The sequence below is a fragment of the Caloenas nicobarica genome, chromosome 5, assembly GCF_036013445.1.
Source record: "Caloenas nicobarica isolate bCalNic1 chromosome 5, bCalNic1.hap1, whole genome shotgun sequence".
Classification (NCBI taxonomy): Eukaryota; Metazoa; Chordata; class Aves; order Columbiformes; family Columbidae; genus Caloenas; species Caloenas nicobarica.
This window is the reverse complement of record NC_088249.1, coordinates 40196966-40223646: the sequence shown is the minus strand read 5'-3', so window position 1 is coordinate 40223646 and position 26681 is coordinate 40196966. Positions and strand designations below refer to the sequence as shown.

The window sequence follows — 26681 nt, the reverse complement described above, 5'->3', positions numbered from 1 at the left end:
CATGAGTCCTAGCTTGCAGGCAGAGTGCCTGGTGACTGAGCCTCCATCTATTCTGGGACAGTCTTTGGCTCTGGCTTTCTGTCAGGCTCTCTGTCTTTGCTTTCTTCAATTATGTTTCTCTATTAATATTTTCCAGTGGTTATGCTTTTGTTCTACATCAAAACAACACAGATCCCACAGCATTCCTCAAAGGACGCAACTCCTGTTCGCCAGCTGGCCCAAGTTATCATGGAAATTATTAGTTTCCTTAAGCATTTATTGTACTCATCCAGAAATACAAGCTTGCCTTGTTTCAATCTGAAACACTATGCACAGAAAGGAGAAAATTCCATGTAGCACCACAGACATAATGCTTGCAAGAAGGTGGTATGTTAATTAATAAAGTCTAGGAGCCACTGGTTTAACATATTAATGAATTTGTTAAAGAGATGGCAAGATATATTTCCTTATTGGATTTTTGAATGTCTGATACTTCTACTGTAATTATGTTCTATTTTGTGTCCTTCTTACAAACACTCTAATAGTGTTTCTAATAGTATGATTGTGTTAGATAATTATTTGAGGAAAGGGAAGGAGAAATAAGGGCATATAGGCCAGATGAACGTGTTCAGAACTTGAAATAGGAGGGATAGCTGTGGGGTTAGACCCTGGAAGAGAGATCATTTTATAACTGAGGACCTGTGGAGAGTGGGATCTGCTTAGGAACAAAGGAGAGTATGAAACAGTGGGTCCAAAGAGCCAGGAGAAAGGAATTGTGTTTTTCCCAAAGAGTTTTGAAGATGAAGGCCCTGCTGAACTGGACTGGTAGGTGAGTGAATCAGAGAGATGTGGCTGTGGGCTCCATGGCTGCAGGTCTTCGCTAATGCAGAAAGGAGAGAAGGTGCTTTTTTTACAGGCTGCAGTGAGAACAGTGGTAGTAACCTGGCTTGGCCTGATCCAGCCCTTTCAGTGCTGTGGCTTGAAGACCATTTTTGGTCTCCAGAGGACACATACAGAAATGTCATGTTGGACCTGCAAGCCTCTGAGCTGCTGCCAGCCCAGCCCAGTGCTGCTCCAGGACTGGTGAGACCAGAGCCATCTCTTCCCCCAATGGGGAAATGGCATTTCATGGAGCTAAGCACATTAGGAGGCATTTGCCTGCTCCGATACAGCCACTGATAGCCCTAACCAGCAGGGCTAGTTGAATCACCCTTTGGGCAGAAGATAATCTGTGGGTTGCAAGTTGGACCACAGGGCTGCAGAGAGTGGAGAAGTTGTTAGTCAAGGGGAGTGAGATAAAGGGAAGGTGGGGATGGCAGTGCCTATGGCAAATAGAGCCTTAAATGACGTGGGACAGCCCTCTGGCATGGCTGTGCCCAGGGCCACGCTGACAGCACTTCGAATAAGTCACAGAAAAAATCGGTGCTCCCAAAGCTGCGTGGATGACTTGAGCACTCACATTAAAACTGACTGCTGGACATCTTTTGCTGGGTCTACTGGCTTTCTTCACGATATTAACCCTATGCGCTTCTACATGAGAGGTACCTGTGGAAACCTGAGTGTGGACTTAAATTCCTGTGTTAGAATGCACCCAGCTATTTTCTTCTGCACAGTCCCGGTGAGTGGAGTAGAGAGATGTTCATTTTTAGAGTTTTCTTCACCTCAGAAAATGCTCAGGGGTAAAAAAGGGTAGAGGTTTGCAATTCTTCATTCCAGTCTATATTTTTGCATTACTGTAGCACTTTAAAACTCTAGCTCTTTTTCAAGAAGAGACAAAGAATAGAAGACAGTGATTCCTGGTGGAGTTCCCATGAGTCAGGAGAGCCTGGGGCTCTGACCCAGGGTCCAGTGTAGACCTGTGGCAGGAGCCTACAGTGGGGCAGTAACCACACTGGGACAGAGCAGTGGGTATTTGACAAGAATCTCAAGAGCTGAAACTCTCCATGACTGTACGTAGACTCCGGGATTCACACCCAAAACTCCCATAGTTATTTTTCTGCTCATTTAGAGACTCCCTGAAGCCACTTTGTGGCTTTCCTCAAGGTTACCAGCAAAAGGCTAAGCAAACAGCATTATTTTTACCCATATAAAGGTATTTTCACTGCCCTACATAGAGAAAAGTTATGTACCATGTCCTTTATAACTCACTTAGCTTCTCTACACCCATTTTGGCCACTGTAAAGACAATACAGCCCAGAATAATTATTCTTTATTCTGACACATACGAAAGGTTTGGGATAAGAATAGAAATTCTTTACAAAGTCCTTCTGGATGCAACAGGAAGAATCAAAGGCCAGATTCTGCCCTTAGTCCCTGCAGATGAATACTGGTGTAGCTCCTTAAAATCAATAAAATTACTCTGCATTTATACAGTGTCAGATTAGAAGCTAGGGAATCAAAATCAAACTCCATAAAATCTAGTTTGGCAGTGCTCACAGCAAGCCATAAAACCCTCTATAGTTACTTAGAAGTGGTTCTCTGTCCCAGAAAAAAACAAAAAAAAAAATCAACAACAACAACAAAAAAACCCACACACAGAAAAACCAGTATTAAATCTGACCTTATAGCCCTGCCAGATTAGATGCCAATGCTTCCATCTCATTGAGAAGACAGTAAACTCTTCTTTCTAGTGGCACTGCACTATTATTTTGTGTTTCATAATACGCTGCTCCTTAAATTCCTTGCTGGTTCAAGATCAGTTACTGAATCCAGATTGCTGTGGGTCCAAGATAAGCTATACTAGGGGAGAACTTTATCCCTGTAGAAAGAAGGCATTTCCTGAAGCTAGCATCTGTTGGCATCTATGGAGCAGTTTGATACATTGGAGGTGGCCCCTTGGGAGAAGAACTAACAGAGTGCTGCTATTTTTGCATGAAATTAGGCTCAGCAGAGGGCACGATGATGCATGAATATCAGCGTGTATCTGCTTTCTTGCTGTCATTTCCTCAGAGTTACAGGGGAGGCAAAGGATGGTGGTAACAAGAGGGATGCAGACAGCTCTCCACGTTACCTATCAGGGCAGAGGGGGGTCTTTCTTCACACACTCTCTGCAGAGGGGCGGCTGCCAGCCAGCAGTGTCACTCGCGCTGCTTCTGCTCTTTGCAGGGAGACAACTCCATTTCTGCTAGCTGCTCGGCTCGATTTGGCATTTTTTGTTATAGCCCAACATAGCATGACAGTGCAGCTGTTTCACTGCACCATGGCTGGGGTAAGAACTGCAATCGCACTGTCCCAGGGGATGCAGTGGGAGTATGAGAGTATGAACTCCGGCTGTCCTCCCAGCCCGACTTTGAGACTTGAAAGAGAGGAATGTGCTACATTTTAAATATTCATGCATACACCCTTAACTCCAGTGCTTAAGCTTACAGGTATTTTAGGTCAGAGCCAGTCTTCTAACCAGCCTGAAGCTATGCTGCAACTGTACTGTAATCCTGACAATTTTTTCAACTAAATGTGCGTGAATCTAGTAATTTTCCTCATGGCTCACCTCCAAGAAAAATGGTGTCGATCATTTGGTAGGTTTCAGGGTTGGGTGTGAGTCAGCTCTGAGTCAGGCGGCAGCTCCAGCTCCACAAAGTGCCGGTCCCCTTGTGCTGGCACGACCCGCGGGGCCGCAGCCCTGCGACAGATACTGCTCCCCAGCCTCCCCAGCAGCACCGTGTGGGAACCCGTGCCCAGGCACGGGGCACTCGCAAAGCAAAGGTGCAAGTCCACAGCCCCACGCTTTTGGCTGTGCACATGCTGCAAAGACCTCTCGGCCTCGGAAGATGGTGGGGTGCGTAGATGATGCTGGCTGCAGGCAGGGAGAAGGAGATGGAGACCTGTCTTCCCCCTGCGGAGGGGCCCGTCCAACTGGGGTGCAGGCACAGCCAGTCACTGCTACACAAACAAATTCCATCCCCAGAGCCATGAAGAAGCAAGGAAGGAGTTTTGTCCAGAGACCTCTGTCCCTGGCATGGTGTTTCTGTTTATATTCACATTTATTTTAAGTAGGGTGGTATCCCAGTCCTCAGGCAGTCGAGAGCAAAGCCAGACGCGGCCTTGAAGGCAACAGTCACTGTGTGCGTTGTACAAAGCAGCATGACTGACGGGTTCTTCACTCTCTTTGTCTTTCTCTCCCCCTCCTTGGTGGTGTGATTGAAGCAACGCCCCGTGAAGCAGTCCCTGAGCGCCTGCATGTGCCGAGAGTCCCACTGGAAATGCCTTCTCCTCTCCATCCTCATGTATGGCTGCCTGGGTGCGGTGGCCTGGTGTCAGCTGGCCCGAGTCACCAAGCTCAGCTTTGATAGCTCCTTCAAAGGCAAGTCCATGATCTACCATGACAGCCCGTGCTCGGATGGCTATGTCTATATCCCACTGGCCTTCCTCTCTATGCTGTACGTGGTATACCTGGTGGAGTGCTGGCACTGCCACGTCAAGAGGGAGCTGCAGTACAAGGCAGACGTGGACAGTGTCTATGAATGCATCAACCGCATGCAGCAAGCCACTCCGTGCATCTGGTGGAAGGCCATCAGCTACCACTTTGTGCGACGAACCCGGCAGGTGACCCGGTACCGCAACGGCGATGCCTACACCACCACACAAGTCTACCACGAGAGGGTCAACACCCATGTGGCTGAAGCTGAGTTTGACTACTCTCACTGCGGATACAAGGACATCTCCAAGGAGCTCCTGGGCCTAGAGAGCTACACAGCCACCAAGCTGAGGTTCACCAAGTGCTTCAGCTTTGCCAATATTGAGTCTGAGAACTCTTACCTAACTCAGAGGGCTCACTTCTTCACAGAGATCGAGGGGCTGGATGACTACATGGAGGTGAGAGAAGGCATGCAGCTCAAAAACGTGGACTTTAAAGAGCTTATGATGGCCTACGGGGATCCAGATCACCTTCCGTGGTATGTGTCCCACTATGCTTTCTGGGTGGCAGCTATCCTGATGATCTCGTGGCCACTCAGGGTACTCATAGAGTATCGAACTGCTTACGTTCACTACCACGTGGAGAAGCTGCTGGGCCTGGAGTACACGGCACCCGTGGCAGCAGAGGAGCCCTTGTACCGGTACCGCATGCCCCGAGACGCCACGCAGGACAGCACCGAGTTGGAGTGGCACATCTGCACCAACCGACAGCTCATCCCCAGCTACTCAGAGGCCGTGCTCATGGACCTGGCCGACTCCCCGGCCTACAACAGCTACGCGGTGTGCCGGTACGGCGAGACAGCCCACGGCTGCGAACGCTGCAACCATGCCTCCAGCACCTCCTCCATCTTCTCACGCCACGCGTTCCACAGCTGCAGCGGCAACTCCCGCCTCTCCCTCAACACCAGCCGCTTCTCCCTCTGCCGCGTCCACGGCTCCCACAGGACAGGGCTCTGGAGGAGCCGCAGCAGCAGCATCACGGAGCGGGGCTGCCAGGACGAGCAGTGCTGCTCCTACTCCAGCCAGCTGGCTGTCAACGAAAACCCTCCAACCTACCACGACGCCCGTTTCTTCCCCGTCCTGATTGTGCACAGGCCAGAGGGGAACGACAGGCGGCATTTCTATGTCAGGCGCTCCTCCTGTTTAGAAACCTCTCTGTGACAGGTCTCCATGGTTCCTTGGCTCCACTGCCCCAGGATGGGGCTTGCAGAGGTGCCGCAGGTGGAGAACCTGTAAGTGTCAGTCTCCACAGCAGGTTGGCAGGACGAGCTTCAGCTCTTCCCCCTGCCATTGCAAGAGGACATAGTCACTCTGAGCAGCAGCTGACCTCATGTCCAAGAACTTCTCCCCCTCCTTCGGCTGGTCTCCCTAGTCATTTGTTCCCCTCTTCCTTGTACTCTTACCTTCCTCACCCTTTCTCTGCTCCTTGGTTCCCTGCCTCTCCTCCCATCCCGCCCTCCGTCTTTTTTTAACATTTCAGTCACCGCGTTTGACTGCTGTTGCTGCTGCAGGATTTCGGAAGCCTGCGCTTTGCAGTGCATTTGCCCTCTTGGATGCCCTGCAAAGTCGGAAAGTCAGAGCAAGGCAAAAGGCGCGTGGCCAGCCAGAGTCAAGTCAGAAGGATAATTCAGATCTGCAGGCGCTGAGTCATCTCCTGCAAGCCCCAAACAAGGTGCTTTTTTATTTATTTTATTTATTTTGTTTTCATCGATCTCTTTTTATCTTCTTCTATCATTCATTCTCTCCTTTCTTCATGTTTTCCTCCTCTCAGTTTACCCTCATCTTCCTTTTTTTTCAGTTTTCTCACTGCTGAGGATGTGTTTCAGGGTGTAATTGCCTTCCACTAGGCAAAAATAAGGTATTCACTGCACAAATGTCACTGACTGCTGACACAGCCACAGACTATGCCCCTGAGAAGTGCTGAGGACTTTCTTTCCAGAGCAGTGATATACACCAATAAAGAAAAAAACCGCTTTGTTCCCCTTGCCCTGCCAGGTCTGCAGCAGAGACTCTGCTGTGTTCCCAGGTGCAGTTAACCTTGCCCAGCTCCACCTGTCAGCAATCATTGAGAGCCGTAATGTAGATCAGTGCCCTGTTAGTGTCACTATTTTTAGAACTGTGGGTCCGGTTTGTGGTTGTTTTCATTCCTACCACTTGCTCAGAGCAGCACAGACTGGACGAGGGGAGAGGGGCTGGAGAGGGAAAGGTAAATACAGTATTAACCCTCCCACCGATAGTCTGGATTTGTCAGGAAGCTCTTCCACCCACAGTGTCTATTAGAACGCAGTTTTCCCTGTGCCCAGGGGAGGGGTTTTGGCCTGGAGCCCAGTGCTGCTTTCCCACCCTCCCAGGCGGGATGCGGTGCCACCCCAGCCCCGGGCAGGGAGCACAGCTGGGGGCCAGCCCCACCAGCCGCTCCTGTTGGTGCTCTGGGCTCTTCCCACAAAGCTTCCCCCAGAGCAGGTGCAGCGCCTTCCAGAGACTATCGGATTAGTCCCAGCAGTGCCAAACCCAGAAGGTGTCCGGTCCTGACGGAGCGGACCACTGTGCTCTGCGCTGTGGGCTGCCCTCCTGGCCCGGCCAGAGACCTCCCTGAGAGCCAGGCACCGACCCAAAAAGCTCATGGCCACACTGAGAACCCACTGGGGACGTTGCGCCTGCTAAACCTCTATCCCACAAGGGATGGCTGTATGCTGAGCAACTCTGTACCATTTGGTCGCGTGGATGGCGGAGATTATTATCCACCGTGACTCACAGGAGAATGCAATACGATCGCAATACAGTCACTTTGAAAAACAGTGTTGTCATTCCCCACAGCAAGTAGGTAAGAAACCGAGCCCTGAGAGGGGCTGGCAACAAATGCTTCCTCCCAAGTCTGTTCTGTGTGTATCTACATGTAATATGAGACTTGTAAAGTCATATTAGTATGTGTAGATGATATGTAACTGCATACTTATATGGTGATTTCTTATGGCATTGACTGTTGCACCATGTTAAATACATTTTGTTTTGGTTTGATGACTCAGTTTTGATATGCTGTGTTTATTTCAACTCCAGAAATAGAAACATTGGCAATACCTGGGTAACCTGCTGCAGATGATGGTACCATCAGGAGGGTTGTTTGAATTCATATGAGTTGATCTTTTTTAATGTAAATACTATATGTATGATTTATGTGACATTTTCATTCTGACAGCTTGGCATTTATGACAAAATATAGATAACACATATGATGTGTTAGTTTGTCACCTCTAAAAAAGAATAACCATCCCAGACACATGGAGGAACCAGGTTTGGGCTCAGGGTAATGATTATGGTTGGGCTGGGGCCAAACTAGATAACACTGAAACCTACAGAAAAATCCAAACTTAGATCCACCCTACAGTGACCCAGACCTAGTCCTCCATTCTACACTGTGCCACGCACCGCCCCCCGGCAGAGCTGGGAGTTTTGGAACTAGGAAAGGATAAGGCCTGAACTCAGAGCTCAGATTCATCCCCGATTTACTTGTATTCTGAAGATGAAGTAAATTCAAGTCTTTAACATGGTTGCCTGTCCTTTTCTTAATTCACACAAAAACTTAAAACCAGCACATATGGAAGACGTAAGATCTGGAGGAGGCTGAAGCTTCACGGAACAGAGAAGTTGGAATATTTCAACACAGTGTTTTACTGAAGGAAGTGGTAGGGAGGGAGACAAGAAAGGAGAAAGGAAGAGATGGTAGAATAATATAAATTAAAAGAGAACAGAGTTCAGCTGCAGCTAAGATAATTCCAAAATGAGCAGCATAACTCAGTTATGGCAAGCTTAGCCCAGACACTGGCAGGATGAGTTTCAGTCTTCTTGTGTAGATGTTGCAGCCACCTGTGGTCTTAGCATGGCCAGTTTGGTCCCATATGCATTTCAAGATGGAGAGTTATATTTGGATCCTCAGAAATGGCCATGTTAAACAGCATTATTATCTGACATGAACAAGCTCTGGCAATCCCATTATTATGATGGGTTGGGCAGAGAATGGAGGTGGTTTATGCCTGGTTTAACTATTTCAGTGTCCTCAAAAGCCACTGTAATATCCAGCAGCTCTAAGCTGTGTCCTTCACAGGGTTTGGAAAGCCCAGAGGATTTCTGTTTACTCACTCCTTGTGTTCTGGCCCAACTTTCATGCATTTATTTGAGAAGCCATCCCTAAGCTGCAAAAGCCCTCACAGACATGGAGCTCCCTCCTGTCACTTGCTGTAGCCTCTGGTGGTGACTGAAAAGCTGGGAGCAGCTCCTGTTCTGGCCTGGGGCTGAATATGCTGGTTTCAACAGATCACCCATTCAGGAAGCATCTAAGCAGCCGCCCTGGGTCTCCTACACGGCAGAGCAGAGCTACTTCTGTGACCCTTGAATGCCACTTCATCGCTGCTCTTGCCATTGCTGCAGCTTCCAGATCCAGGATGAGGAATCTGTTCCCTAGCAATAGAGGGGATAATGCTGCTCTTCAAATCCCAAGTCAGAAGATGGAGCAGACAGGTTCTGAATCCAAGTGCAAATCAGGCAGCTCTATGGAAAATACCTTCTGCAAAACACAGGGATTTTATATCCAATTTCAGACTGACAACTTTGAAAATGGAGTAGTGGCATGTGCCAGCATCTTTTGCTGAACTTTTAGAGCTATGGCTTCTCATGTGGAAATGGGTGTTTTGGGGTGCTTTCTCACTGAGATCACCCATCTGTGTCCTGTGTATCTCAATAATTAGAAGAGGCTGAACAGCAGAGGAAGGTGAGAAAGTCCGGCAAACACTTCTCTCCCTCCTGCCTTCTCTCTCTTCCCTCCCTCCATCCATCCTTCCCTCTCTTCCTTTCTTCCTTTTTCCTTCTCTCTCATCTTCAGAAGTCTCCCAGAACCAGGAATTCACCTCTTGAGTATTGTGCAGCTCTTCAGGCATTTTCTAGAATATGCCTATGCTGCTCAGCAGGTCCGGTGAGATGTGACAAAACATCATCGCAACAGAAGAAGTAAGGAAAGAACGTAAGCCGGGGAGGCACCGGTTTATTTATAAGCCACTGTGCTGTGTCCTGTGTGTGTGAGCAGTGAACACTGCCACTGGCGTTACAGCCTGGCGAACAAAGCCACGCTGCTTAATCCAGTGGCACGAGAGGCCAGGAGACTTATTTGTCTTTGGTTCCTAAAAGCATTTCAGAACTACCAGTTCCTTTGATTTCTGCATGGTAATATTGCACTCTTCCATAAGTTTTCCCACAGCAGTTTGCACTCCAACTGGCAACACGTGCAGGATTGCAGTCCAATTTTCATATGACTCCTCCTGCCTATCACTGTTGACACAAAGCCCTTCTCAGAAGAGCTCCTGGTGGTGAAAATTCCCTTCGGTCTACTGCTTGCAGCACAGCTTTGGTCTCTTACACCAGCCTAGAATCTGGCCTGTGCTGTGCTACAGCTCCCTATCGCCTTATCCTCTGCAGATGAAAGCTCCTTTCCCCTTCCCAAAGCCTTCGGGAGCATCACAAATGACACGTGGAAGAAGTACAATGTGCCTGCTGAGGCAGAGGCATGCTCCAGGCACACAGCCTGTAGTCAAGCCTCTCTCGGCCACTGCCTCCCTGCGTGGGCTTGGCCAAGTCACCACGCTTGCCCGTGTCTCCTTTCTCCTGCTTGTACACCAAAGCGTTTCCTGAGCCAGCATAAGCCTCAGTAATTGTAAGGCTGGAAGAAATCCTTAGAAGGAAAATGCCGTAGAAACACAGCATTATTCCAACGGCCATTATTTTTTCTCATGAGACAACTAAAATCTGCAAAAGTAGCTGCTCTCCAGAAGATTCTGTCACCATGAGTAAATGCAGAAACATGCGACACACTTGTATAGATGGGTATATATGGATATACGGGGGAGAGAGAGCAGCGACAGCAAGTGCGCACGAAGCTTTTAGCAAACACCAGCACAGAAGGTCTCAGCCCAAGAGCTGTCGTGATCCCAGTGAGAGGCATGTCATGATTTCCTGTACCTAGGAGCACCCAGGCTTGCTGCAAGCTCTCAGGTGGATGGCTTCTCAGTGTCTCCTCCCAGTCTCCTCATTGTGGCAGGAGGTGCTGGAGAGGGAGTGACATTTCCATTCCAGTCATGAAATCTTATTGGCGTTGCTTCAGTCCCCCAGGAATTCCTATCAGAAATGCAAATGGCTAGGGGCGGGGGGGGAGGATGGGGAATATTAGCTTGGGAAGGAATTATGTGAGCTGGTCATGCCTCAGTTTCTCTATACCCCTGGTGGGGATAACACTGTGTCCCCACACTCCCCTGTTTAGCCAGGTTTCCAGAGTATTGCAGGAGCCGCTGGGTACGTGTTGCACACCGATGGCTATGGCAGAGCTGAAAGCTGCATTGTGTTGACATGATATTGCTCCTTATGGTGCCTTTCAGCCCAGGTTCTCACTGTAACTCCTATGAAAAGGCAGCACCAGATTTTTTTTTTCATTTGGTGACTTTTTCCACACCGTACTAGTAACTCTGTGGCAGCAGAGATCTCCTTCCTCAGACCTCCCCCTACTTTTCCACGAGTACGAAAGAGGGCAAGGCCAAGCCGATTCTGCTTGAAGGGCACGGGTGCATCTCCTCACGTAGCTGATGCTCCTCCACACACCAGGCACCGGGATGAGGTGGCCGTTATCCCCGGAGTCGGGGGCCGGCTGGTGAGGAGAGCACAGCCGAGGCAAGGAGCCGGACGGGACCGGCCAGGGACGGTGGGGCTGGGGCTGCTGTGTGCATGAGGTGAGGCGCTGCTCACCCCGGCAGAGCCTTGGTTTGGGGAGGCTGAGCCCCCGTGGTGGCCCCAAGCCCTCCTTACCTGGGGATCTGGAGTGCGCACGAAGGGGCCAGGCTGGCCTCCTGCTTCCATACGTAGGTAGGGGAATAAGCGACCTGGTTTCCCCCCCCGCCCGCTGCCCAGGCAGCTCCCGCCGATGTGGGTCACCCGCTGCCGGCGCTCTGGAAACCAGGCCGCCCCGTGGAGCAGCCCCCGGGGGGCGCCGCCTCCACAACCCCCCTGGCCCGCCGCCGTTCCGGCCCGGCCCGGCCCGCCCTCTGGAGGGGTCCGACCCCCGGGCGCGGCGGGGTGCGCGCCCCCAGTCCCGTCCCGGGGCGGTGGAGCGGGGGCGGCGGGCGCGGTGATTCGTTGCTTCGGGGGCGGCGGGCGCCCAGCTCATGCATATTCATAAGCGTGATGTCAGAGGGGGAGAACAGCGCGCGGTGACCGCCCGAGAGCGCCATTTCCTGAAGGAGAAGGCGGCGGTTGAGGAGCGGCGGGCGGACGGAGGGACGGACAGACGGACCCGCGCGGAGGTGCTGCTGAGCGGCGGCTGCGCGCCGGCAGGGGGAGACCGCCCGGCGGCAGCGCCCGCAACGCACCCGACCCGGCTGACCCGCTCCGTCGCCCCCAGGCGGGGCCTCCTGCCGATCGCCCCGGCCGGAGCCGCAGCCAGAAGTTTGAGAGTCCTCGCAGCCTCCCGGAGGAGTCCGGCGACGGGCGGCGACGCGGGGCTGCCTTAGCCGCTGCCGCCGCCGCCTGCGCGGGCGGTGGGAGCCCCCGCGACGCCGGGAGCTGGGGGGAGGATGGTGGTGCGGGAGCGATGGAGCTGAAGCGGAGCATGGCGATCCCGCGGCTCCTCTTGCTGGGACTGTGCGCTGCGGCGCTCCGGGACGTCGCCGCCGTGGCAGGTGAGAGGGGCGGACAGCCCGCTGGCGGGCGAGCAGCGCGGCCGCTGCCGGCTGAGGGCCGGGGACGCAGGGAGGGGCCGTGGGGCAGCGACCCCCGAGCTCCCTGGGCGCGGCGGGAGGGGTGGCGGGGCACGGCTCCCGCCGCCGGGCCGTGAGGGGGGCTGCCCTGCCAGCGGCACCGGACCTGCTCCCTGCCGCCGTCCGGGTCCCCCCCGCCCGGGCAGCCCCCGCCTCCACAGGTGTTGGCAGCCCGCTGAGGGCGACCGCCGAGCGCGGGGCTGCCCCGCCGACAGCAGCTGGCTGCCCGGGGACCTGCCGCCGGGGTGCGGGGTCCGTCCGGTGTGGCGGCCGCGGGGCCTCGGGCAGCCACAGGTGGGGGTCGGGGCTGGCCCGTTTTGGGCCCCCGCGCTTCACGGCCGGTCGCGGCGGGGCCTCTGTGGGACCAGCGGCTGGGCCGGCTACGTGGCGCTGGGGAGCCGGCGGGGAGCCCGGGCTGTGCGGGTGCTGCGAGCCTCGCCCGCCCGCCTGCAAGTCCAGAGTAGTAAGTCGCAGCCCAGATAATCCTCCTCCTTGTTTGCGGAGGCATTGCTCTGGTATTTGCCTAGCGCCGAACGCCGCCGAGGAAATCCGGGCGCTAACGCATTCCTGAGTGGCTTTTGTTGTTTTTTCCCTCCTGAACTCATTTTTCGAAGTTTTATACCCGAGTCGGCAGGGAAAGGCGGCGTGTGAGAGGCTCTCGGCGCCCAGGCGAACCTCCCACCGGCTGCCCGGGGGTTTGGGCTCTGCGCTGGAGAGATGTGACCGCAGTAGCACGGAGCCGGAGAGCCGGTGGGACAGGTCGGATCGCTAGGTCAGGGTCCTAAGGAATCTGAGGAGCAAAACCCCTTTTGCTTGGCGTGCATGGGTAGACACCTTCCTCTCTCTCCACTCCCAAAATAACTTAACAAAAAGCATGCTTTTGCTCCTAGGAATCCAAATATTCAGAGGTGGCAAGTTTTTTTTTTTTTAAAAAAAAAAAAAAGTCGTGTATTTTGACAACTAGCACGTTTGTTTGCTGTCAATTGTCTGACAACTGGTTGATAAGAAGTTTAGTATAACTTTATTTCCGAGCCATACATTTCACCTCCTGCAGCTCTTACAGGCAGGCTTGGAGGAACCTATTTGGATGAGGCTGTTTCTTGCACTGGCAAGAATGTTATCAGATGAGAAATGGTGAGTAGGAGGGTAGAAGGAGGAATTAGGTGGAAATTAAAATCCATATTGGCCTCCTGTGTGCTTGTTCCTGATACCTGTAGGAAGAGATGCTGCAGCTAAAACTGGATTTTTGTCCAAAACCTGTGGATTTATTAAAAATCGTTGATCTGTATTTCTTCATTTCAGTTGATCTTGATGGAGGGATTATACTTGGGTGATGTGGAGAATTACAACTCAGGCTGAACACTTGTACTGTATATTAGTTTCCTACATGATTAATTTATACAGGAACTGAAAAACAGAAAGGGTCTCTAACAACACTTACTTGTTTAATTTGTGGCTAACTCTTTCAGCAGAGCAGCCTGAGGAAAGCTGAGCAGTTTGCTTTTCCATGAAGGCTCCTGTAATGAAAGTGTCTGTCAATTTGTGTGTGTGTTCAGCAGCCTGGCTATGTCAGTTTTCTGTAACACAGAGAGCTGCTGTGAAGCTTTCATGTTGTATTCCAATATTGTGAGTGGTGAAAGGGAGGATGCTTTCTGGCATGCACCAGGACATGTAATTTGTGTTACAGATGAGTTAAATAATGCAAGGTTAGATCATCCTCACCTAAGGTGATTAAATCCTTAGCCCAGCAAACAAGCTGTAGCAACTAAACTAAAATGGTCATCTTCTCCGTTTTCCAATGCTCTCTGTGAATTTCTTAAATTAATAAGAGCAGATAGAAAGGCAAAAGGACTGAGTGTGGGGAAACCAGCTGTTAACAGACCGGGAGATCTTATTAAGGAAAGGATTAAAGTCCTTCTGCCTGTCTTGTGGGATTGCTCCCAGACCACTGGTGCTCTGCTGGGTACCAGCTGCTGGTGGCAGAGCACGAGCTGGTCCCCCAGTGCTGGCTCCCCCTTCTTCCAGCTGTTACAGCCACGCTGTGAGTCTCTGGGCTGTTGCTCTGCCTTGCGAGGTGGTGCCCTCGCAGCTGTGGGAGGGCGGCGTGTTGGCAGGAAGAGAAGCGGCACATGAGAAATCTCTGTGTTTGAGCACTGGTCGGGCTGTAACACAGTTGAGAGCAACAGGGCTGCTCGCTTGGTAGTGCTCTGGATTTCACAACTGGCTTTTTTCTGTCTGGCTCGGTAGTCTAGTGGGGCATTCTGTGAGGGGCTGGCTAGCCGGTAAACTGGGTGAAGTTGTAATGTATCATGATGCATGGCTGTGCGAGAGCAGCAGAGCGATGGAGTCATTTGTTTCTGAAGGATGTGGAGGCCATTGTCAGGGCATAATATGGAACTAGGCTAGACCTGTTCTGGTCTGTCAGTCCTGTGCCACTGCATAGGAAATGGCCACTCTCCCTAACAAAACTAGCTTTACATTTATTTACCACCTTCTTTCTTTCCCATGGTCTCCTTTGATCCTCCCATTTCCTCCTTTATATGCTTTTCTTTCTTAAATGCGCTTAGATAGTTGGCTTCCTTGTTTTCTCATGGTAACACATTCCATATATTCGCTTCTGCTTCAGGGAAACACTCCCCATCCACCCACATATATGGCACTGCTCCAGGCCAAATTCTGATTGCTTCTGTGTCGTTGTAAACCTGAGCAGCTCCACCAACTCTGGCCATGCTGCTGTGGGGTCACAACTATATAATTCTGAGCATAATGTGGTCCTTTGGCTGGACCGAAGGGTCAAGGAGGCTCGTTTGAGCACCCACCCACGTCACACGACAGAAATATCTGTTCTGTAAACAGTTTTTCTCCTCGGCGAGGTATGCTGTGGAATAGGCTTTGCTTTCACGGGTTTTGCAAATTGCAGAGAAGCTTTCTGTAATGCAGGGGAATAGTGTATGCTGAATAACGAGACATAATTGATTCTTTCTCATGTCCCAGCTTTTACAAATGCATACAATGGAGCTAGCACAATGATTTCTTAGCAGCACAGGAACACCGTAGCTGAAATTCAAGCCTGGGGAAAAGAGGGAGGTGTGGTACCATGTTGAGCAAACGCGCTTAGCACTGCTGGATCACTGATACGACAAAGTTCCCTGCTTTTCTGTCTGGCTCTGCCCGGGCACTGCTCTGCAGAAGCTCACCCTGCTGTTACATGAGTTGAAGAAAGCCCTGTGTACAGACTGAGCCACCGCTTTTCTCCAGCAATTATGCTTTCGGTGCTTGCCTTTGACTGTTGCTTAGCAGGCATAGTAGAGCAGTGCTGAGACTAACAGACCCCTCTGCAGTGTGTGCTGTAGGGTATGTAATTCCAGATTACCAACCTAGAGTAATTTGCTCTACTCCAACCCCCCTTCTTCTGTGGGTGGGGCGGAGTAGTATTTTTTTTTTAGGTATGAAATTTACAGGACCTCCAATCAAATTAAAGGTGTCCCAGGGTCAACCCGTCAAACTAAATTGCAGCGTCGAGGGAATGGAAGATCCCGAGATGTTGTGGATCAAGGATGGAGCAGTGGTGCAAAGCGTAGACCAGGTGTACATTCCAGTAGATGAAGAACACTGGATCGGCTTCCTCAGGTACAACAGATGCAGAGAAGGAAGAATATCGCGGAAACTATTGCACAGTTTTTCTGCTGTCAGCTATATCTGTGCAACTGCAGTGACCTTGGCAGGGCAGAGTCCTTAGGTCTGCAGTTCAACTCGTGGCAAGGGCATAACTGAGAGCAGAACTGAAGTCACTGAGGGCCGAGACTTTATGCACTAGAATCATATTGGTTTCCTAACTACTGTGGTGATAGGTGCTTTGCTAATGCTTGTAATGCTTGAGACGTGACTTCAAGGCGAAAGGATGTTCTTGCCTTGTTTGTTCATCTTGTTCTGCCATACAGCTGGAAGACTAAGGTCTTACATAGGGAGATTTTCTCTCTCACACTCATTCTGTTCTCTTTCTCTCTTGAGCTGTCAGTCTGCCTTAAGGGTGAGAATTGTTAATTGGCATGAGACTCCCAGGACTATTTCCCTTTCCTTTCTTTGGGGAGGAGTGTTTCTCACCTGAACCATCCCTGAGTCATTTTGCAGAGACTTTCCTAATACGTTCGCATTACCTGGTATCAGTCCTACGCTGCTCAGAGGTGCGAAAACTCTCTTCTGCAAGGCAGCTCTTGGTGCCTTTATTTCGGCAGAAAGGGGATGCCAGCTAGTTCTCGAAGTACTGAGTTAAACAAGACCCAAGGTTCTGCTCTGGCTTTCTCTATGCATAAAGAGAGCTTATACAAACAAGCATGTCATCAGTGTGAGGGCTCTAAGCTGTTGACTGGGAATCACTCTCTGAGCTCCAGCTTCATCTCCTGTGAGGTTTCTTGGGTTGACATTGCCCAGACTCTTTAATTCCAGCAACTAAAAGTCTCTGTGCTAAAGCTTGTCTGTAGTAAACATTTTGTTAGGTAAAAAATCTGTTCCCAGTAAAATTATTGCATAACATTATGTTGTGGAAATAGTTTGTCTTGAAACTATAGCATTTACTTCCCCCAGTTCCCCTGGTTAACTCTCTTTGTTCCTCACAGTCTTTCAGTCTGATCTCCTTTCTCACCTCTTTGTTTCCCTCCACTGAGAACTTTCTGCAGTGCAGGGCTGAGTATAGGGTGCTAAATCTAGATGTGTCCGTATCTTTTTCTCCTTTTTCCTTTCTTCTCCTAAAGTGAGCAATTCTACTACCCACTGCATGACTCTCTGCTGCGATTGCTGTGTTTCAGAACATGCGGCTAGATGGGCAGGACAGCTGATGCCATTTGAAGGTACAGCTCTGAAAATCGGCCTGTAGTGGGTCTGTTTTGTGCATTTCAGCAAACACTCTCCCTTTTCTGTCTTCCTTCCTGACACATTCTTCCCCTTCCCCAAGGAGGATTGCTAGCGTTAGAGAGGTGGGCATCAGGTCTGCTGAGGATTCCTGCATGGCAGCAGATGCATGGCTGCACATTCCAGAGGGGGACAATCAGCATTGGTACATTGACAGGCACTCAGAGTCACACTGGTGCCTTGGGTAGGTGAGACCTTGTCGCATTTGGACCAAATTCTGCCCTTACTCACCAGGCCAGCCTCATGTTGCTAATGGCAGTGAGGATACTGCAGATTTGCAGAAGTGGAGCGAGGAGCAGAATTCCTCCTCTGAACTGGAGGCGTATGACTTGAATGCTGCTCCTGTGGCTGCCTTCCCCTGCTTGGATGCATCTTCTCAGAAGGGGAGCTGTTGCTGAGCAAGGGAGGACACAGAAGAATTCATAGGGTGGGTCCTGTGCTGGAGTAGGCCAGCGTAACCCCTTAAAATCACCAGTTGAGAGGCCCAAGGACTTTTGCAATGTGAGGCTCTTTTGGGATAAGAATAACACTGAGTGCAGCTGAGCCGAGGGGGGAACCTTTTCTGACCCATCTGTTCCTGTATGAGGCTGTCACCAGTCCTGTCACCTAACTGAGGCATGACAGTCAGGCTCATTGGATGTTTGTGATTTGGAGTTTCCTGCTAGCTCAGACACTGTAGGCCAAGCTGTCACTCTTGAAGGCTAGCTAGAGTCACGATTCAGGATCAAGATGACCAACCGCTTCCTATCCTCACAGGACACAAATGACAGGTTTTCTGTGATGACATTTCAGAGGAAGGCTGTCTGCTCTGCTGCGGATTACCTCCACTCACTTTAGAGAGGAGCCTCCGGTCTCTGCTGTTTTGCCGCGCGCTTTTTGCTGGCTAGCTGCTGCCCTCCTCCCCACAGCTGGCTGCGTCTCAGTGGGTGTTGTCCGTGCATCTGGTTTGCCAAACGCCTGAGGGTCCTTTGGGGCAAAAACATGCTTTATCCACGTAAAATATCGATGTGGCTTTTGACTTTTTTCAGCTTGAAATCCGTCGAGCGGACAGATTCTGGGAAGTACTGGTGCCAGGTTGAGAACGGGGGGAAGAAGGAAGAATCACAGCAAGTGTGGCTCATAGTGGAAGGTAAGGACTAGTAGTAGTGCTGGTTTCCTTTCAGGGCTGACCCACCAATATGCTCTAGGTGGATGGGGTGAGAGCAGATTGCTCCAGTGACAGGCTTCTTGGTTGTCAACCATTGCCACTAACTGCAGTGAGATCACTACAGAGCAGGAGTAAGAAATGGTAGGAGAGTATCTTCAAGGAGAGGAGCTGTCAGTTTACCTTCTGGTTTTACTTTGGCACATTAGGAAAAAAGTGAAAGATCTTTTCGTGCACAAACATTTCTTTCCAGCCCCTTAATCAGGTGTTGCTTTGGTCTCCAAATAATTTGTAGAATGACTGGATGGTTCAGGTTGAAAGGGATCTGTCCATGGGATGCTCATGCTTAGCTCAGCGAGCTAAGCCTAATCTTCTCCAAAGCAGGATCACAGCCTGGTTCTGTGTATCAACCAAATAGGTCTTTGAGGGCAAGGTACAGTTTTAGCCCAATTCTGAGTTTCAGGAGATGTGCTGTACATCAGCATTTCATGGCTGTGACTGTTCCATGTGCACCGTTTTGCCTGGTCTTGTCTGATGAAGAATAACTTCTATGTGGTTGCCCAAAAGTCGCCCAAGGCAGTGTGGATTGGTGGCTTCTTTCTGTCTCTCTTTTTCATTTTCCTTGAGCCATGGTTGTGTTAGATACTGAGAAGCCAGTAGTCATAGGATGGCCTAATATTTGGTGAGGAAGTTGACAGTAACAGTGCATTTGCAGCAAGAAGTGGCTTTTTGGATGTAATTGGTCATGTTTTGGGCCACAGCTGAGTCAACAGTCTTAAAGAGGGGGAGCAGGGAGGGTATTGTGGGAGGTGGTGTGGTGTGGGTGTTTTATAGCAAAGGTCTGGCTCGCTCAGAGCTGTGTAAACATTCATTGCAGCTCTCATGAGAAGAGGAATGCCTACCTGCTGCCTTCCATAAATCCCAAGCTTTTGTCCACCTAAATTTTCAGGTGCAGTTTCAACTGGAGAACATTGTTTACAGCTTAAAACGCTCTGTGTAGAGTTTCTGTTTCTATTCCAGTTATCATGGCCTGCCCCAGAGGTGGCTGCATTTGCATGGTGGGTGCATTAGGAGTGATTGGGTAGCTCAGCGTGCTAAGCCATCTGAAAAGCAAAGGAGCCCTCTGGATAGCACAGGCAAGAAGCACCCAAGTCACAAAAAAAATCAGCTGCATCTAGGTAAGGAGGAGTGTTGAGAATGAAGGCCAAAGCTTACAGCAGAAGCGTAAGCTAAAAAAAAAAAAACGCGACTAGTTGCCTTTTTGAGAAAAACAAATATAGCAGAAGCTAGTTAATCTTGAACTGAGCATGTAATCATGTGAAATGGGAGTTAGTGGAAAAAATTAAAAATAACAAATAGTGACAAGGATGGATTTTTAAAAATGCGTCAGCTGTGTGCACTCCTTGCTGTTTTCTTATGCTAAAGCCTATCAGTCCTACTGTCACTGTTATGGCTGTATGTATTTTTTTCCCTGGGTGTACCAGCTTTGTCTAGAAGTGATTGCTGTATTGATAACAACTGTTGTCTTCTTTGACCAAGAGAGGATCTTTACTCTGGTTATTTGCAGCCTTTGGTAGTTGCTGACACCTTTCAGTCTGTCACACAAAACAAGCACGGACTACTGGTGATCTAACTTAAAGTGTGCTCAAATGAATTTCTGTGCTGTCTAGTGTCTGCCTTGAGATACACTTAGGTAGTCTGTATCAGGCAGAATTTGTAGCAATTTAATAGAGCTAAAATGCTTGATCTTATAAAACACTCCTCAGAATTTACAAACACAAAATTATTCCGAAATTATTTTCTGGTTTAGAAACTAGACTCTGGCCTTACTGAGAACATGAGAGCGTTCAATGCCTGGAGAGGTAATCGAAGAGGTACACTGCAGAATGTTACCACCTGAGAAATACAGGTCATGTTTCTTACAGAACCTTCCCTCTGAAATTACACCTCTGACCATGCAGTTGTTCCCAGGGCTGCTGGCCCCTGTTGTGGCTACGGTCAGAGCCCCAGCACACCTGTATGGACACGTCCACCTGAATTAACGCTGTCTACAAACTGAGCTGTAGGAAAAATCCTGGCCCTGTAGGTTGGATGCTGTCTTGGAACAGGCTCGTTTCCTTGCTTTGCCACTGATTTCCTGGCTGTTGGATGCTCAGTGCCTTTGTGGTGCATCTGTGAAAAGGAGTGCTGGCACTCACCTCTTGTACTAGGAACCGGGAGGCTGAATGTGTTGCAGACAGTGAGGTATCCAGGTAGCATACATACAGGGGCAGTGCAGGTTCCTGAGCTGGATGAGTCAGCTGCACTCCCTGAACTATAAGAGTTTTTAATTGTGGTCTCATCTGCTCTGGTTAGCTGCTCCCAAAGTGAGAAAACCTGCCAAGCTGGGCAGGATCCTCCCACAAGTTTACCTTGGGTGCTATGGCAAAGGGACAGGAGGCAGGAATCCTGCTCACAGGTAGAAGAAATGGTGGTGTTTTCCCTTCCAATCTTCCTTGGAGAAGGAGGGCAAAGCAGACAGAGGTGTCACAGCTGGTATCTGGAGAGTGTATTAATTTTTATTGTTTATGTATGACTGCAATTAAATAAAGTAAAACACGTAAGCAAAAAATCATTAGTAAATCATGATAATAGGTACACTTGTCCTGAGCATTAGCCTTTGTACAGATAGGTCGCTTCGGGAATGATGGTGCCTATTTTTAGACCTGTTTTAGTTTGTTCATTTGCTAGCCGCTTTAAAGGGAGTGGCAAAGAGACAAGAAAGGCGCAAAGAAGCTGCCACCTGAAAGACACAAACAGCAACTGGATGGTTCGTGAAAATCCGAGGGCACCATTTTCAGCTGAAGCTTAGGGAAAATGCCAAGCCTTAGGCTTCTAAATCCCTGTTAGGCACCTACATTATTGCCTTCTATTGGAGGTGCGCAGCCTCTGCCACACCAAGAGGAGCCGCTCGGACCTGTCATCTTTGCCCAGGGGCAGACAGTGTAATTTAAGCATGTGAATGCACAGTGGTGATTCCTCTGTTTCTGTGAGGCAGCAGATCAGCAGTTTCCAAAACACGCTTTTTCCAGCTGAGCATACCTAGTTTTGGTGTGGACACAGTCTGTAGTGGCTGTGCTTGACACCCAAAGTTTTGAGTATAAAAGGGAACTCAGCATTTCTCTGGAGCTTCAGTTCTTCCACCAGAAGCACATGCCGGCTGTCCTGCAGGGTCAGCACTAGCACTGATGGCTGCTGAATTTTTTATTACTGGTTTGGAGCACTGAAACCACAAGAGTTTTGGCATTGCCCATAAGAGGAGCCACATCTCTTGATGGCCTGAGGTAGTTAGCATTGCAGTTGTGTTTTGCTCCCTGTGTACCTGATCTAAGGCCTGTTGTACCAAGCAGGAGTCTTTCCATGGTGAGGAACAGATAGTTATCAAGAGAGCTGTGTTGATGGATAACCATCAGCTCTGAAACAAATTACCCCTAACTCCAAGGCAGCCTGGTTCTTGCGGTGTTGGAGCGTGCTAGAAGGTGGCTTCAGTCAATTAAGCTGTGGAGAGAGCATTGTAAATGATTCCAGTCTCTCACCTGGGGGATTTTTTCCTCATTCATGGGTTTGTTACAGCCACTAGTTCAACATGTTCACAAGCTTCAGTTTTAATGCATAGCAAGAAGTATCTGCAGCTGGACTAGGTATCTTTTAAAGTGGTGTCTGCCACTGCTGAAGTTATTGACTGTTGCCTCTTTAAACTCCAGTCTCTCCAGCTGAAAAATTGAGCAAATAACTGCCAATAAAAGCTACTTCATAGGGGAATCTTGAAGGAGACTCAGTGAAAGAGCTTTTTCAAAGGCATTTTGGAAGCAAGCACTCTTTTTCTCTCAGCCTTCTTCTAGAGGGAGCATGTAGACATTAATGTTCTGAGGTGATCCAGCATATCTGACCCTTGGTTCTTTTGAAGGGCTTGGAGGGAGTCAGCTTAGGCATAGAGGCAGGGCAGGTGGGTGTCCAGTGTTGGGCACTGGTATTAATGGAAATAAACAAGAGACAGAAAGAGTCTCCAGTTATTATCACTTGTCTGTTGCTTTTCTAGGTGTGCCCTACTTTACTATGGAACCCGAGGATGTGTCCGTGTCCCCTAATGTCCCATTTCATATGGCCTGTGCTGCTGTTGGTCCCCCTGAACCAGTGACAATTGTCTGGTGGATGGGAGACTCTAGAGTGGGGCTTCCAGACATCTCCCCCTCCATCTTAAATGTGTCAGGTAAGGCTGCTGGCAATGCAGGGGATCACTCTGAGCATCAGAAGAGGAGGAGAGCTCTCTTCTGATCATGCCTAGTGATGCTGTCTAGCCACATAGTGTGAGAATAGTCTTTGACTGTACATTGAGGGCTGAGACATCATCATCACATAGAAAGCCAGATCATCTTGAGGGGTGGTCGTTGCTCTCTGTATTTTCTGCTGGCTTGAGGTGCACAGGCTCTTCAGAGCTTGGATGGGGCTGGCACGGTGCTAAAGATGCTGCCGGACAGATGATGCATTGAGTATTTCTTTTGTTCCACCTCGTGGAGGGTGTTCCTTGCTGTATTAGGTGACTCTGCTGGTGACATTTGGCTTGGAAATCTCCAAGTGTTCACATGCAGCAGATGCCACCTCCTCCTTCTTTGCACAGCCATGTCGCACGCTGCTTTCCCCTCTCTTTCTCTCCTCCTCTGTTCTTGCAGGCTTGCTAGATGCTCCTACTGATAAAACCCGACCACCTCATGTAATTGTTTGACACTTTTAGAGTGGTTGTATTGGTGCTGAAGTGGGCTGGTTGATATCTTCAGAGCCCAAGGTTTGCCCTGGAGTGGGCACTGGGTGTGTGACGGTGAGACCCCCCTCCCCAGCAGCGTCAGCTGAGGGTCTCAGGAGCCAGGAGGTGTTCAGGCCTCTCTTCAGCCCCCTTACAGGGAGGAGGCCCTGTGTGCCAGGACCTGGCCACAGCTATTCCTGTAGTTACCTTCTAAAGGTAACTTTGTTCTAGTTAGTTGTCCAACAGCTTTGCTTTACTTCTCCTCTTTGCTGCTGTTTTATTATTCTCAGCAGCCCTGAGTCAAAGTTGAACTAGCTATTTAGAAAGAAAAGGTTTTACAACTCAGAGTTTTCTCTGGGGCCTCTTCATCAGTGTTAATATAGTTACACCCAGGGGGAGTTTCTCTGCGTCTTTGGCCATCCTTTGAGCTATCCAATCCTATTAAGCCTTCCCTTAGAACCTAATTTATATGTAAATCAAAACCTGGTTTGTGATTTGCAATAGTTTTATTTTCTGCTCCCTCTCTTACATAGCCATTTGATGCTGTTCCAATTTGGAAACGAAAACTTCTCCCTTACGATATAATCTGCCTGTTGAAGTGGAAACTGAAAAGATTGATAGTTGAGATGGGGAAGACAGTAAAAAATAAATCTCCTCCACTGAACTCATCCCACGGTACCTTACAGAACTTCTGCCGTTATGGGGCAGTGGCATGGGGGCCTGAACAAGGACATCTGTTCCTAGTGATTCCCCAAATGAATTACTATTTTATATATTAGTCACCAGCACCTTTGTTTGCCCCTTTCAGTGTTCTTTGGGATGTCCCTTGGGCAGATCTTGTCTTTGCAAAGGAAAAAATATAGCAGGACAAGCTGCATGGTCAGATTGCCAAAGCATGTCAAAAAAGATGGTTGGTAAGAAAACCAGCATTGCTTGCTAAAGAAAATACCAGATTCTGGAGAAAAAAAAGTACTGATTAGAAAGCAAAAGGTTCAGCAAGCAGCTGGTTTGGTAAAAAGATTGTTGTATTTGGAAAGCAGTGCTGGCAATGGTGCTAGAGAGTAAGGAGATCTTGGATTGTGTGTTTCATGTTTTCCTAAGGGCAGGGCTGTGTTTGCTTCTGTCTTTCGGATGTGCCTGCCACATCAGGTGCTGCTCTGCTGCCTGACCTTCAGCCTGCTGGCAGCATTTTCCTCTGGTTCACTAGAGTGAGTCGAAGAAGATAAAATACTTGGTCATTTTGTTTTATAGCAGTCCCTCCTCTCTTCCACTACACCTTCTTCACAATGCTGCTAATCTCAGGCTTGGGAGATGAATCAAAGGGCAAAGACAGACACTGTGCAAGCTGTTCCATGCATCTCTGAAGTCTTTTTTTCCTTCCTAAACTGTATGCCCATAGGGTGCCAATCCTTAACTTTTCTCAGGTAGAGCCCTATAAGGCAACGGGGAGCCAGGAGGAGTTAAAACATATGCTCGATACACTTTTCCTGGCAGCTTTGCAATCTCTCTCAATTCTAATTAATTAGCAATACCTGTGTGCATCTTGGAGCAGCTGGACATCAGTATAATGCCATGTTCAGGCCCTGTGGGATGGATGGACGCTCAGAGAAGGGAGGGAGCATAATCCTCACTTGCATTGTATCACTCTTGGAAGGTGCCTCTGTGCTGGTGCGGTAGCGTTTTACTCCCACTTCCTTTGCATGTCTTCCAAAGTCTGGTGCGAGGTGATGGACAGGTGGGCATTAGCTTGAAATCTGCAGCATCTGGTTGGAAGTTTGTCTGAGCTTATAGCCCTGTTGGAAGATGGTGGTTGCTCAGGTGGCGGACTGAGGTCCAGAGCACTGTATAAGCACACGGTTCAGCATGATCCTTCCTCCAAAGATGTTCACCAGAAAGTAAGAAGTGGACATCTACTAACCAGAGCACTGTGAGCTGCTGTTCTGCCAGATTCATCTTTCTTTTTCAGTGCTTTCTGAAGCTCCCGTGGAAGCTCTTCTACATGGCCATACTCTCGCCATTAAAAATGTGTTTTAGTACATTAATTACATTGAAATTCACATGCCTTTGATTGGCACCCAGCTCAGCCCTCCAGTCGCCTGTGCAGTTTGAGCTGGTTATCACATATAATTGGAATTCTGCTGAAGGTTGAAGACGGATTATATAGCTGTTTGTGTTTCCTTTCCTTTTCTTGGCTGATCTCCAGGTATTAATCAAAGCACAGTTTTCTCCTGCGAAGCTCACAACGTAAAGGGATTGTCTTCGTCTCGAACAGCTACTGTTCAAATTAAAGGTGAGAGAGTGCAAGAGAATGGGCAAGGGACTCGGGTTTGCTCTTGGGGAGGGAAAATCGGGCTCCTTAATGCAAGGGGCTGTCTCAAAGCTGCCAGCAACCAGCACCAGTTGAGCTCTCCCCAGTCAAAATGATGCTTTGTGCTCTAACAGCAGCTCCCATTTGCTACGCAGGGCCGTATCCCAGGCCGTTGAAGATAAACCACATCTGATTCAGGAGTGGAAGTATGATGTCAACATTTTTTCCTTCAAAAGGAGAGAGTCAGAGCAGTCAAATTGTTTGTGAGAGATGAAGCTGGATATAAATCTGTAGCTGGGGAAATCTTCCCTTCTTATAGATAGATGGGTCTTGTTAGAGCTAAAGAGGCCATTACTTCTGTTTGCTTCTATTGGCATCACATTAGATGCTGAAAAAAGACAAGGAAGGCGATCACCAGTGGCCAGTAAAGTCTGCTCAGCCACGCTGTTTTTATGGATTTTATTTTGTTAATTCTTTGCTTTTTAAAAACTCATTCAAAACAAATAATTCATAGCCTTTGCATGACCAGTCATCATTTGGAAGTCCCTAAGCTGATGTCCCTTTTCCTCTGTTCCTCGAGGTGACTGAAATGGGGATAACCAGAGCAATCAGCTCTTCCCTTCCTCTTCATGTGGAGATGCTTCTGCATTTGAATTTTTAGTCATGCTTTAATGTGCATTTAATGACATGATTATCAGTTCCAGGAGAGGCATGTCACAAAAATAATTTGTTCCAAGTGGTAGCTTATTGCTCAGCACGAATAAGAGCAAGCATTTATGTCTGTATCAGAACTCACAGTTGTATTAGCTAATATTCATTAAAGGATTGCTTAAAATCCAGCTGTAGATCTACTGCTCTTACAGTGTATTTTTCTTCAGGACATTGTGGTTACTGCTATGCCAAGAATGCAGTATGCTGGACTAGTAAGATTTATAACTTAATTTAAAAATGTTTGGAGTTGTTGCCTTAAAGGCTTGTTTACACAGGGGAATTAGTTATTATGGAATGTATCTTCTATGAATATTTTTATCCTGGGATAGAATTTAGTTCACAAAGCTATTATGCTTTAAAAAAATCTCATCGAGCCGTAATTTGAAATAACATTTAGCATAAACAAGCTTTTTTTTTTTTAATGGTAACACAGATTTTTTTTTTAATTTCTTTTTTTTTAACCATTATCAGATGATTAAAGGCCTCAGAATTTCCACATTTTCTAGCAGCTGCATTTAGTCAAAAGTGCTCCACAGGGGTCAATCATCAGCTAATGAATCTACACAACCTATCTGGGACACACTTGTGTACGTGCACACACACTTTTCAGAGCTGAAGAAGAGCAAGCTTAAGTGATTCGGCAAGTAT

The 26681-nt window shown here is 48.9% G+C and overlaps 2 protein-coding genes across 4 annotated transcripts in view; both read left to right on the top strand.

Annotated features, from left to right (window-relative positions):
• Positions 1-4155: 4155 nt before the first annotated feature.
• Positions 4156-5553, top strand: LOC135989737 (transmembrane protein 151B-like). The gene has a single exon (XM_065636769.1). It carries the CDS (start codon positions 4156-4158, stop codon positions 5551-5553), a length of 1398 nt encoding a protein of 465 aa, XP_065492841.1.
• A 6118-nt stretch (positions 5554-11671) lies between these two features.
• Positions 11672-26681, top strand: part of TYRO3 (TYRO3 protein tyrosine kinase) — a 41492-nt gene continuing 26482 nt past the window's right edge. Inside the window, exons 1-5 of one of the 3 annotated variants that reach the window (XM_065635587.1) lie at positions 11672-12104; positions 15629-15812; positions 18119-18219; positions 22313-22483; positions 25218-25304. In XM_065635587.1, coding sequence (XP_065491659.1) covers positions 12017-12104; positions 15629-15812; positions 18119-18219; positions 22313-22483; positions 25218-25304 — 631 coding nt within the window. In that variant the 5' untranslated portion in view covers positions 11672-12016. Of the gene's footprint in view, positions 12105-15628; positions 15813-18118; positions 18220-22312; positions 22484-25217; positions 25305-26681 lie in introns of those variants that run through there. The other 2 variants (XM_065635588.1, XM_065635589.1) reach the window with 2 other exon arrangements.